Below are 14,577 nucleotides of genomic sequence, written 5' to 3'. Positions count from 1 at the left end.
CACGTGCACTCAACTTCTTTGGTCGACCATGGTGAGGCCTGTTCTGAGTGGAACCTGTCCTGTTAAACCACTGTATGGTCTTGGCCACCATGCTGCAGCTCAGTGTCAGGGTCTTGGCAATCTTCTTATAGCCTAAAAATTTCTCCCATAAGCAGCTCTCTGATCTTCATGTTGGTTTATTCTTTTTAACAACAAATGCAGTCTTCACAGGTGAAACCCAGGACTCAAACCAAGAGGAGACATTCAGAGCTATTAATTCTTTAATCAATTAACCAGGATAAAGACCAATTAATTGTTCTTTAAACAATTAAACAGGACACACCTGGGCAACAAGAAAAACCTGTCAGTCACATGTTCCAGTATTTTTGATCACTTGAAAAATGGTTGGGTTCAAACTAAAGGTGCCATGTTCTAAGTTGTTTAACACATCTAGATGCACTGTAAAACCGGATAAGTTCATTTAACTCAAAAAATTTAAGGAAACTAATTACCTCAAAATTTTTAAGTTGATAAATCAATTTCTTTAAGCCAAATACACTTAAATATAACAAAAATTTAACTCAGACTTGCTATATTTCAGTGTATTTGGCTTAAAGAAATTGATTTATTAACTTAAAAATTTTGAGGTTATTTGTTTCATCAAATTTTTCGAGTTAAATGAACTTATCTGGTTTTACAGTGTGTAAATATGAGGAAATGAAAGCTGAAATTCAGATCTATCAACTCATATTCACCTTTTGAATATGAAACTCCAAATGTCTTCAATGTATAGCAAAAACAACTGAATTGACCTTGCTCTCCCAGTACTTTTGAAGGGGACAGTAGCTACCTATCTGTTATAAAGTGTCTATAATAGTTTGCCACACATTATTCTTATTGTGACATCGAAGAGACCTTGTGATATAATGCATTGCTCAACAGTTAAATAGCAATAAGATTTTAGCCCTCCCATTTAAAATTAAATTTATTAGTGAGAATCTAGTCTATGGATTTCTTTATTACTGTATGTATTTTTATATTTTTATGTATGTGCTTCTTTTAGTATTTTCTTTTTCAAATTTGCTTTCATTCATAGTATACTCAGTCAGCAGGAGCTAATATCAACCAATCAACCAGAATACTGTGACATGTTTAACTGACATCCCACTTATTAATGTAAGGTCAGGAAAATACAAAAATAAATAAATTAGAAAATAAATACTGAGATTAAGAAAAGGATTAAGGAAATCCAAAATTATCAGAAATAAATGATTGAGGAAATAAACACAGGGGAATACACAGATTTAATGTTAGATTTAAATTATTATATTATTATATTGTGTTTATGTTAATGTGTTTATTTATTTATTTATTTATTTATTTATTTATTTATTTATTACATTTATTTGCAAATATACCCATTCATTTATGCAGGTCAGTACATAGTATTCATTCATTAAATCTGAGAACTGCATCCTCCCAAAACCAACCACGCGAACTGTTTGTCACCAGAGGGAGACTTTTCCCCTGTAATGTTGATGTTGTGCCATGTGCGTAATTGCGCACCGATTCTCTGGTTAAATCCATAGCAGTAATGCCGGCGGTGGTGGATTAGGTCAATCTACTGCAATCTGATGGTTGAATGTGAAAACAAGTACAAAGGTATGGGAACGGGTGCAACCAAAAACTTATATTCTAAACCTTTGCAATGGTAAAGTAGTCAGAGAGACTAAAAATAGATAATTAACTTAAAAGTGAAACCCGTCCTTTCGCGATCTCTCTCTCTCTCTCTCTCTCTCTCTCTCTCTCTCTCTCTCTCTCATCTGTTAGTTCTCTCCACCTCACTGGTTGCTCTCTTTCTTCTCTACACTTCTGCGGGATCACTGTGCACTCCGCACTAGCGCTGCTGTACACTCGAAACGCGAGCTCGTGATGCTGTAACTACATAATCATGCCGGTTGTACCGTTTATATAATTTATTACTTTTTGTTTCCGCCGTACTAAATGCGTAAACTCGCAGTAGTTTAAAACTAAAAGACACATTCTCGTTGTTGCCGTGATGTGGGCAACACCGAGGAGGACGCGGTCGGAGTCGAGCGAAGACGCGGAGATCGTGGTGAACGTGGGCGGCGCGAGACACGTCCTGTGCGCCAGCGTGCTCGAGCGCTACCCAGCCACGCGCCTCTCGCACCTCGCCGAGCGCGCCGCGGAGAGCTCGTGCGATCTTTCGCGATTCTGCGACGACTACGACGCGGCGACGCAAGAGTTCTTCTTCGATCGCGACCCAGATGCGTTCAGATGCATCGCCGAGGTGTATCAATATGGCGAGGTGCACATGGCCAGGGGCACGTGCCCGGTACGCTTCAGCAAGGAGATGGAGTTCTGGGGAGTGGACATGGACCTGCTCGACGAGTGCTGCAAGAGCAATCTAAAGGAAGCAGAGGACGAGCTGTCTGAGATCGCAGAGAAGGTCCGCGCCATTCTGGACGACATGGAGGGAAGCCCTTCGAGCGGAAAGTGCAGGGCATTCCTGTGGAGGCTCATGGAGAAACCGGAGTCTTCCTGGGCAGCACGCACTGTTGCCCTTCTATCGTTTCTCTTCGTGCTCCTTTCATCTGTGGTGATGTGTGTGGGCACTGTACCTGAGCTGCATGAGCAAGATGATGATGGAAATCGGGTTGAGAATCCAAGCCTGGAAGCCATAGAGACAGCCTGCATCATTTGGTTCACGGTGGAGTATGTGCTGCGGTTAGCTGCAGCGCCCAGCAAGTTACATTTTGCAATCTCCTTTATGAACGTGGTGGACTTTCTGGCTATTGCACCTTTCTACTTGCTCCTGCTGCTGTCATACCTTGGCACTGCTGTGTTGCAGCTGGCCACCGTGCAGCAGGCAGTGCAGGCTCTCCGTGTAATGCGTGTGGCACGTGTTCTCAAGCTGGCACGCCACTCCTCAGGCCTGCAGACTCTCACCTACGCACTCAGGAGTAGCTGCAAGGAGCTTGGCCTGCTGCTCATGTACATGGGCATAGGCATCTTCCTATTCTCAGCACTTGGCTACACGTTGGAGCAGAGCCATCCAGAGACCATGTTCACCAGCATTCCACAGTCCTTCTGGTGGGCCATTATTACCATGACCACAGTGGGTTACGGTGATATTTACCCTAAGACCACACTGGGCCGGTGCAATGCTGCTGTCAGCTTCCTGTGTGGTGTCATCGCCATTGCGCTGCCCATACACCCCATCATCAACAACTTTGTCATCTTCTACAGCAAGCAGCGTGTGCTTGAAACCGCCGCTAAGCATGAGATAGAACTTATGGAGCTGCGGTCCAAGGAAGGAGAGCCTGTGAATGCTGCTGGTTTGGAATTCCAGAGTTCAAGTCAATTGATGGGTGATCGAGTGGTGTGGGACAGTGCCAATCTTAATTCACAAAGTGATGGCCACATTCCATTATTTGAAGACGATGGACAGAGCACACCATTTCAAAAATGCAAAAAGAGAGATGAATAGTGGACATACTGCAGCATTACATTTTGAAATTCGTAGAGAGATCAGTGTATTCATGGAGCATTTGGACCACAGTTTTCTTTCATGTGCTATTACTGTAATCACTGCTTGCATAGAAATAAGGCAAATTTTTCATACATTGATGAAGCCGTGCCAAACTGCCAGGTGGAATATTTTTTCCACTGAAAATCTTTATAAATCCAGGATAAATGTTTTATTTGTTTTAACAAACTTGTAGTGTCAAATACTGTTCAACAAAATAGCAAATGAATCTATGATATTCACTGAGATGTTGTACAACAGAATTATTACACGTTTATGCTAAGCTGTGTGAAAACTAAGACACTTTAAGGTGCAAATCAATCACTTCTGCTGTCATGTAAGTACATTTATTTACAGAAGTATTGACCCACTTGAGCGTCTTTTTCTTCACCCTTCTTTGAAGAAGGTCTGGATTGTAACTATCCGGATCTTCTTCACAGAAGGGTGAAGAAAAACCTATATATATATATATATATATATATATATATATATATATATATATATATGTAATTGCTTATTAAAAAAAGCTTAGATTACACATAAGTATTCCACTTTACCAGCAACGTCCACTTCAGTTCAAGGTTTTAACAATACAAAGTGCAAAGTTAAAATACTAACATATAACAGCAGAATATTATATATAAATAAGATTTATACAGTATGCTACATTTTACATAACTTACTGTGTGTTTAAACCTTTACCAGCTTGTGAATTTCTGAAAAGCATGTATGCTTAACCCTAAATATTACACAAACAGTAAAAAATGCCTTAAGTGAAGAATGTTTTGAGGAATGACTATTCGACTATTAGTTTGTTAGATTTTTTTTTTCATGCACCTAATCATCTTTGACTATTCATTCTCCCTGGGGGACAAAACATTTCTAGTCAACCCTTTTCTCTTTTTGACCTATATAACTAAGCACTTTAATGAGTCCTAACAATAATTTATAGATGGTATGATGCAATTTGCTAAGATCTTAGTAAATCATAAATAATAGAAATCCGTTAAATGCTGAGCTTAAATGCTGAATGTATACTGTATGTGATTAAATGCATTTAATCCATGCTCCAGCCAGGCTCTTTGACTACGTGAGACTCAAGGTAGGTTTTTATGAGCATTTAAGATGTGTGACCTCTGTGTGTGTGTTGTTTGTGAGAGTGGGTTTAAATTCTGCAGCAGTGCTTTGAGTGTCTCAGTATGTGAGCCATTTGTCATGTACTGTGAGACAAGAGCGGAAAAGGAGGTGTGTGTGTGTGTGTGTGTGTGTGTGGGTGGGTGGATGTTGAGTAAAGCAAAAAGCTCAAGTGAGGGTGATGTATGTTGGACTATGTATGTATGGTATGGATGTGCAATGAGCATGAGTGTGTGTGTGTGTGTGTGTGTGTGTGTGTGTGTGTGTACTTCTTTGTGTGTTTGCTTTGTCTGTTCATGCCTGGAGTCTGAGATATGGCACAGAGCTGGTACGTGGGTGGACAGATGAACAGACACTCTTAATAGCCTGCAATCAGCCCACACCCCTCAGTCTTGTACCACACATGCACACACACGCACACGCACACACACACACACACACACACACACACTCACACACACACACACACACACACACACACACACACACACACACTGTGTATGATTAAAGCATTCATTTAGACATTTGCATGCATAAGTTTGCTCTCCATACATAAGTCCTTTTTAGAACTCTTCATTCAGCTAGACACACAGCAGACCCACATACTTCAGCAGATAAAACCCACTGCTCACTTAAAGCCATGATCTAAAAGAAGAACATGCATCATGCACTGGACACTCAGACCAAATCTCTTCCTCTGTTTGAATTACACATGGATCAGGATAGGATTGCACACTAGAGCAAACTCCTCCGACTCTGTTTGTCTCTGTAAATAGATCCAGCATATGTAGTTTCTGAATTCTGAATAGGAGTTAGGCTATGTGAAAACACATCTACTTTCATACATGTACTAACTTCACTATCAGAAAAAAAATAATTAAAGTGTTGATCTAGAAGTTCCAGCAGTGACCCTACAAGTTTTAAAGTTACTACAGTGCTGTGTAAAAGTATTCACCCCCATCCTGTGTTCTTCTGTTTTAGTGTATATCTCATACTAAATAGTTTTAGATCTTCAAACAAAATACAACATAAAACATAGTATGTTACTGGGTGAAATCTTTTAACCAACTTCATGCTGTTGAAAAAGTTCTATTTAAGTGTTGATCTGATTGAACAGGGTTTGCAGTAATCAGGCCTGGTTGCATCTACTCCAGCTGAACAACATTATGAGTGCAGTTTCATAGATTTGGGGAATTAGTAACTACAGGGGCAAATACATTTTCACACAGGCCCAGATGGTATTGGAACTTTTTTGCTTCCATAAATAACATTATCATTTAAAAACTGTATTTTGTGTTTACTCAGGTTTCCTTTGTTATATCTTGGATTTTGTTTTAATTTCTGAAACGATTTAGTATGAGAGATACACAACAACAGAAGAACCCAAGATGGGGGTGAATACTTTTTGTGTAGGAAGGCTTTACTATAATGGCCAAAACAATCCGTATGTTTTCACGCAATTGCAAATGACAATATCTGCATGTTCCCATTGTACATACTCAATTAAATGATTTTTTTTGTATAGCATTTTTAACAGTGGACATTGTCACAAACAGCTTTATCGAAATGTATAAATTCTGGATATAAATTTTAAATGTATAAATCTATCCCCGATGAGCAAGCCAGAGATGATGGTAGGAAGGAAAGACTACCTGAGACAATGTCAGGAAGAAACCTTGAGAGAAACCGGACTCAAAAGGGAACCATCCTCATCTGGGTAACACTGGATTATAAATAAATCCCTTCTGTAACTATACGACACTCACCATCCACTTTAATAGGAACATCTGTACATTGCTTATTTATGCAGTTATCCAATCAGCTAATCATGTGGCAGCAGCACAATGCATAAAATCATGCAGATACAGGTCAAGAGCTTCAATTAATGTTCACATCAAACATCAGCATGGGGAAAAAGTGTGATCCCTGTGACTTTAACCATGGCATGGTTATTGGTACTAGGTGGGCTGGTTTGGATATTTCAGAAACTGCTGATCTTCTAAGATTTTCACACACAACAGTCACGTTTACAGAGTGATGTCAAATCAACATGGCCACTCACACGGTAAACAGTGTAAAGTCCCCCTTCTGTACTTTTAAATGAGTTTATAGCAGTATTGGCTTTAGATCAATTAATATACAGACACAGTACTTGATTAAACCTATAACTTTGACCATACTAAGCCCTGAGAAGGTAATCATCATGACTGAGCAAACAAAATACATGATTTTGTGGAGGCATTCATGTTTTTTTCTCGTCCACTTCACACGTTGAATGTCCTGAGCTGGGAAATTTGCAAATGACTACTTACAAGGCACCACGAATGCAGCATATGAACACTTGCAAACCCGTTTCTAGCAAGCTGGAGAAATGCTTGAACCCACACAGTTCCTCATGCATACATCATACATACATATACAAATATTATTTAGAGAACCCTGAAGGACAAGTGCAGATCCAATGATGTATATATATTTATATATATTTGTTTACATGAACCAACCAGTGACTGATTGATTTTGATTGAAGTTAATAACACTGATTGTCTCATTACAATGAAATGACTTTGACTAGGGCTAAATTGTGATGGCTAGACGACTGGATCTCAGTTCAGGAATGGTTTGAGGAACATGACATAGAGTTCATGGTGTTGACTTGGCCTCTAAATTCCTCAGACCTCAATCCGATCTAGCATCTGTGGGATGTGCTGGACAAACAAGTCTGATCCATAGAGGCCCCACCTCACAACTTACAGGACTTAAAGGATCTGCTGCTAACGTCGCGGTGCCAGATACCACAGCACACCTTCACAGGTCTTGTGGAGTCCAGGTCTCGACAAGACAGAGCTGTTTTTGTGGCAAAAGGGGGATCTACACAATATTAGGCAGGTGGATTTAATTTTATGACTGATCGGAGAATGTTCACATAAATATGTAGGGTATGTTTTGGCCTTAAGGGAAACACACTGTTGTAGAGCTTTACAGAGAACCTTTAGATGAACTGTCCACAATTAAACATATTAAATATGTTTGGGGTTTTTTTTGTTTGTTTGTTCTGTTTTTTTTTTTTTTTTTAATATTCCTGATGTGAAAAACAATTCTGTTGCTAATATTTTGTTTGGTGCTAAATTGTCTTTATTCCTGTGAGAAGTGCTTGTGTGCCATGCTGATGTCACAGATGGACAGTGCTAGCACAGTTATAATGGAGCTTATTAGAAGAACAAATTTAAACAATCTCAACCATAAGGGATTACTGTCAGGTTTTGCTGTTAACTCCTAAAAACCAAACAGCACAAATGTATTTTCATTCTCACCATTTTCCATGTTCAACAATTCAATGCAAGAATCCAATGCAAATATATGGCATGGTTGTGCTGAGTTATAGCAGCCTGAAAGTTGCAGCTTTGGAATGTATTTTGAGCAGGGTGTACAGATGAGGAAGTGAGAGAGATGGACAGACTGAGGACTAAAGTGCCACTGCATTGCTTTGTTGAGGTAGAGATGATACAAGGGATAACTCCCTGTGGTACCACTATTTGCAGGTAGTTGAATGGTGGGTAATGTAGGAAACTGTTAACCAAAGTGACAAAAAAAAAAAACCTTCATATTAAAATAGTCAACTCAGAATTTCATTATAAAATAAATCCTGGATGCTACTGAAGATCACATGAAGGTCACACAGGGTGGATTTATCTTTTAATTTATCCTGGAATGATAACCCACTCTGCTAAAACCAACAAACAAAAAGGCAATAGAAACCTTCATAGAATTTGTAATGGTTTTAAGGGTTATAATGGGAATTTTATTAGTTTTAATGGAAATTGTAATGATAATAATAATAATAATTCCTCACATTTATATAGTGCTTTTTTATAGAAACTCAAAGCACTTTACATAGTATGGGGGAGGGAATCTCATCAACCACCACTAGTGTGTAACATCCACGTGGATTGTGCGACGGCAGCCATGGTGTGCCAGAACGCACACCACACACCAGCTATTAGTGGAGAGGAGGGAGTGATGTAGCCAGTTCAGAGATGGGGATTATTAGGGGGCCATGATAGAGTAGGGCCAATGGGGGAATTTTGGCAGGACACCGGGGTATACCCCTACTCTTTTACAATAAGTGTCGTGGGATTTTTAATGACCACAGAGACTCAAGACCTTGGTTTAACGTCTCATCCGAAAGAAGGTGCTGTTTCTACAGTATTATGTCCCCGTCACTATAGTGAGCTGTTAGGCCCCACACAGACCACAGGGTGAACACCCCCCTTGCTGGCCTCACTAATACCACTTCCAGCAGCAAACTTAGTTTTCCCCAGAAGGTCTCCTATCCAATGTAATGTAAGCATGTAATGCTTCCTGTGGGTTTCTACTGTTAATTTGCTGCCTTCTATTGGTGGCATGTTATGTCTAGTGGATACCAGTAAGGACCAATAATGTTAATGGTATTGGATTTAATGTTTAGCTGACAGTTTGTATTGCTATTTGTAGTGGAAACCATTCAAATTTATGATAGTTTCTATAGTTCTTTTCAGCAGGGCAAGGAACCCTTTTCATTCTACAAGATGCGTTATAGCTGACACCTAGATGAACACTTTACAGTTGGTTTTATGACCAAGTCATTCCCTTCAAATGTATATATGTATACCAATATGTAACTTTAGAGACAGTCCCTTAATATGCGCATATCTGCGAATACCGAACGTCGAAAAGCGAACTTTATGCCAGTCCAATGTGGCTTGTCAGCACAATAACACCACTAGTGGGCCGGCCCAGAGTACATGTTACAATAGTTCAATTCAGTTCAATTCAATTTTATTTGTATAGCACTTTTTACAATAGACATTGTCTCAAAGCATCTTTACAGAAATATCAACACGGTATACAGATATTGAAGGTGCGAATTTATCCCAACTGAGCAAGCCACTGAGTGGCGACGGTGGCAAGGAAAAACTCCCTAAGATGTTTTTAGAGGAAGAAACCTTGAGAGGAACCAGACTCAGAAGAGAACCCATCCTCATCTGGGTAACAACAGATAATGTGAAAAAGTTCATTATTGACTTATATGAAGTCTGTATGGCCTTAGGAGCAGCCGTAGTCCCAGCAGTCTGGAATTGGTGAAGATTTGAGCTCCATCCATAGGCAGGAAGGATCTGGATCTCTAGTATCTCCATAAAATCGTGTGTGGCTCGGCAGAAGGAGAGAGGGAGAGAAAAGATTATTAGGACTGGGAATTAGTATAATAGAAAGTCTAGTCAGGGTAGGCTTGAGTAAACAAATACGTTTTAAGCCTAGACCTAAACACTGAGACTGTGTCTGAGTCCCGAACACTAATAGGAAGTTTGTTCCATAACAGTGGGGCTCTATAAGCGAAAGCTCTCCCCCCTGCTGTAGCCTTCACTATTCGAGGTACCATCAAATAGCCTGCATCTTTTGATCTAAGTAGGCATGGCGGATCATGGAAAACCAGAAGGTCGCTTAGATATTGTGGCGCGAGACCGTTTAGTTCTTTATAGGCTAATAAAAGTATTTTATAGTTAATGCGGGATTCCACTGGGAGCCAATGCAGTATTGATAATATTATTGTGATATGGTATGTATCTTCTAGTTCTAGTTAGGACTCTAGCAGCTGCATTCTGGACTAACTGGAGTTTGTTTATATTCCTACTGGAACATCCAGATAGTAAGGCATTACAGTAATCTAATCTAGAGGTGACGAATGCATGAACTAGTATTTCCGCATCATGTAGTGACAATATATTTCTTATCTTAGAAATATTTCTGAGATGAAAGAAGGCTATCCTAGTAATATTATCTACATGAGCATCAAATGATAGGCTGGAGTCAATAATCACTCCAAGGTCTTTAACTGCTGTACATATTGAAACAGAAAGTCCATCCAGAGTAACCATGTGATCAGAAAGATTATTTCTAGCTACACGTGATCCTAACAATAATATTTCTGTTTTATCAGAATTAAGTAAAAGGAATTTAACATCCAACATCTAATGTCATGTCCTTTACACAATCCTCAACCGTACTAAGCTTCTGTCTGTCCTCTGGCTTCGCTGAAACATACAACTGTGTATCATCAGCATAAAAGAGGAAGCTAATTCCATGTTTACGAATAATTTGTCCTAGGTGTAGCATATATAAAGTAAAAAGCTGTGGGCCTAAAACAGAACCCTGTGGAACTCCAAAGGTAACCTCAGTATGCGTGGAGAAGTCTTCATTTACATCTACGAACTGATAACGATCGGTCAGATAAGACCTGAGCCAGGAGAGGACTGTTCCCTTAATACCAAAAACATTTTCTAATCTATCAAGGAGAATAGTGTGATCTATAGTATCAAAAGCTGCACTAAGGTCGAGTAACACAAGCAGCAAGACACAACCCTGATCAGAGACCAGTAGTAGGTCATTTACTACTTTAACTAACGCTGTCTCTGTGCGATGATGAAGTCTAAATCCTGACTGATACATTTCATGAATGTTATTCCTATCTAAGTACGAGCATAACTGCTTTGCTACAACATTTTCTAAAATCTTAGAGAGGAAGGGGAGATTTGATATAGGTCTATAGCTGGACAGTTGAGAGGGGTCAAGGTCAGGTTTTTTAATCAAGGGTTTAATAACAGCTAATTTAAGTAATTTAGGTACATAGCCAGTGCTAAGGGAAGAACTGATTATATTTAAAAGTGGTTCAATTACTCCTGGACAAATCTTTTTAAAGAAACATGTAGGTACAGGATCTAGTATGCAAGTTGATGAATTGGCTGAAGAGATTAATGTAGCTAGTTCGGTCTCTCTAAGCGGAGCAAAACACTCTAAACATTGATCTGATATTGCTACATTATCATCTAATTGGTTTGTTACTGTACTGTCCGGTTTTAATTTAATGGCCTGTATTGCACGTCTAATATTTTCAACCTTATCAATGAAAAATTTCATGAAATCTTCACTGCTATGTAATGTTTGAGTGTTTCTCTCTGTAGTGGTTTTATTCCTAGTTAATTTTGCTACCGCGATGAAAGTATTAGTAATAGTATCGGCAAACGATTGCTCTTCTTGTGAGACCCGGATGTGAAGACTTGAATTTTAAGACCTGAATTTTAGCAGCCTGAATTTGTGAGGTTGAAAAACAATGTGTTGAAATACTACCTGACGAATAATGAAGATGGTATTTGAACAACTGAATATTTTGGAACCGTATTTTACGAAGGTGAATATGTGTGCGTTGAATATTGAATGCTGGAATTTTGTTTTCAATCAAAATATACAAACCCAATTAACTGCAGAGAAAACTAATTCAAGAAGTGATATTGCTGTGTTTTTTTTTCAATTTGTGTCAAATTGCTGGGCAGAAAAACTCAAGTACTGTTATTGTGATATGTTTTTATTCAATTTATGTAATTCAAAATGCCATTTTGCCTTGAGGATATTTGGCACTAAACTTCCATACCGGGGCGCACAGTGGCTTAGTGGTTAGCACGTTCGACTCATACCTCCAGGATCCAGGGTTCGTGGTCCGGGGTCCATGGTCCTGCCGGGGCCATGTGTGTGCGGAGTTTGCATGTTCTCCCTGTGCTGCTGGGGTTTCCTCCGGGTACTCCGGTTTCCTCCCCCAGTCCAAATACATGCATGGTAGGCTGATTGGCATGTCCAAAGTGTCCGTAGTGTATGAATGGGTGTGTGAATGTGTATGTGATTGTGCCCTGCGATGGACTGGCACCCTGTCCAGGGCGTACCCCGCCTTGTGCCCCATGCTCCCTGGGATAGACTCCAGGTTTCCCCGTGACCTTGAAAAGGAGTAAGCGGTAGAGGATGGATGGATGGATACTTCCATACCATCGCAACCTTACAGTAGTTTCTCGAATCAGCCATGAGAAGGATTTCAATACATTCTTCCTATATATTATGTGTGTGTGTTAATTTCCCCATATGTATGGAGACTTTTCGGACACCCTGTAGAGCCTTTGATAAAAGTTCTGCGAGTGAGACTTGATGCTCTGTGCACTTTTGCACTTTTTAGTTTCCCACTGACACACAGCTTGCACACCTCTTAAGCTCAGCTCGACATAAATGAACACTATGCAAGTTGCTGTGCAAGAATTAGGCTATTTCAAACAGGTCTCTTTGTCAAGCGAAATGTGCTTTAGCTGTCAGTTGTGAGCAGAAATTAATTTCTCACCAATAGGTGTCAATCAGGAGGCGCGCCTCCGCACTGACTGCAACATTAAAGCCTAATGAACGAGCTGAAACGCACGCACACGTGAACGCGCGCCGAGACAATGGCGACCCGCTCTTATTTAAAAGAGTGAGTTGGCGGATAATGACGGCATTTATGAAAGCCGTCTACCTTCTGCCAGTTTCCAGAGAGACCGCACGAGAGCGAGAAAGAGAGAGAGGGGCAGAAAATGGCAAAGGTTGCAGACTGCAGAGCTTGGTATTAAAAAAATTCTGAGAAGTGCTGTTGAAACAAGCACACTTTGCCCATTACAGTTGAGAATATATTATTTTCGCTCATTTTTCTCTACTTTTTCCTCCTTAAAGAGCCTGACTAAGCCTGTGGTTAAATACTAATCAAAAACGACCTTTACCAACCAGGGAGAGAGGGGAACGAAGCCAGGAAGTATTTATAAAAAGAAGATTGCTACTCTCTCTCCTGCTTGTCTGCATGCAGCTTGTCTGAGAAGAGGCCGAGATGCCCGCCTCTTTATCCACTCTGCTCTCTTAAATCCAACTGTTATATGCCTTCTGTTTTACACTACATATACAGTATATTGCATTATACCTACAGCATATAAAATCACTTGTAGCATATAGGACTAGTACTAGATTCAGAGGGAGGTGTATTGATAATTAACTAAATGGATTGAGACCAGTGAACAAGAGAAGTACAGTTAAGTAGCTGGCTTTACTTATGAACTATTGATTAAAGTAAAATACAAAGTCACAATAAAATGGACATAGAATTAAATGAAATAAATGGATTTACAGTTTTCTGGTTTTCTTACAAAAGGTTTCTGTTTCAAATCCTACCCATAAGTTGTGTCAGTGCTGCCACATAGGCGGGTATCCTGAGGGAGATGTTCAAATCTTCTGCATGCAATTGTTTGGGTGGCTCGCCATTCACTGATTGGGGAAATCTTGATCAAGTGATTCAAGGAAGAGGGGTTCCAGGAGCTCTGCTGGTGTCTCTTCTGTCTGGTGTCCATCCTCAGCAGTAGACTATTCATCCACACAAAAAACCTGGCCTGTTCACTTATTAAAAGAAACAGGACATTGCTTACATTCTATTAATCTGAATACTATACTGGTAATTACACTGTTCTTCTTAAAGAACTAAAAACAACATCAGTATAGGATTATTCTTCTCAATCCTTGTTCAGCACTGAATCCTTTCCCATAATTTAAATGAGTGCTCAAATAGTTTCAAAGTTCTTGAGGGCCCCTCCCACCCCTGTCGAATTTCACCAACCAGGGTTTTGATGTTGCTATATCTTCAGTTTCAAAGTAAAAAATAAAACACCATGACCTTATTATATAATTATTTCACTAACTTTGGTACTTATTTTTTATTTACTTTTCTCATAATTATGTTAGATGGCTAGTTACAACTGTCTGATAGTCAGCTAACATAGCATTAGATAGAAAGAAAGACTACTTGCATATTAAAATTATAAACCAGCGACTGTTCAGATATAAACACTTATTCAATGTCAATAAATTAGGTGTACCAAACAATAATAAAAAAGAACTATCACCATCATGAGGTAAGTATTAGGATCCACTCATCTGGCACACTTGGGGAGGTTTAGAGTTTTCAGATGAAAAAAAAAATCTAAATCTGGTTACTAAATCTAATTTGGAAACTGGGACAAATAACGGAGAATGTTTATGTTTCTAGT

The 14,577-nt window shown here is 39.5% G+C and overlaps 1 protein-coding gene across 1 annotated transcript; it reads left to right on the top strand.

Moving 5' to 3' along the window:
• Nucleotides 1-1,761: 1,761 nt before the first annotated feature.
• On the top strand, nucleotides 1,762-3,775 carry kcnf1a (potassium voltage-gated channel, subfamily F, member 1a). Its single transcript, XM_017451964.3, has one exon. It carries the CDS (start codon nucleotides 2,039-2,041, stop codon nucleotides 3,488-3,490), a length of 1,452 nt encoding a protein of 483 aa, XP_017307453.1. The 5' UTR covers nucleotides 1,762-2,038; the 3' UTR covers nucleotides 3,491-3,775.
• The last annotated feature ends 10,802 nt before the right edge of the window (nucleotides 3,776-14,577 follow it).

Source organism: Ictalurus punctatus, chromosome 2 (genome assembly GCF_001660625.3).
Source record: "Ictalurus punctatus breed USDA103 chromosome 2, Coco_2.0, whole genome shotgun sequence".
Taxonomy (NCBI): Eukaryota; Metazoa; Chordata; class Actinopteri; order Siluriformes; family Ictaluridae; genus Ictalurus; species Ictalurus punctatus.
Note: the sequence above shows the minus strand (reverse complement) of the source record. Positions and strands in the feature narration are given on the sequence as shown.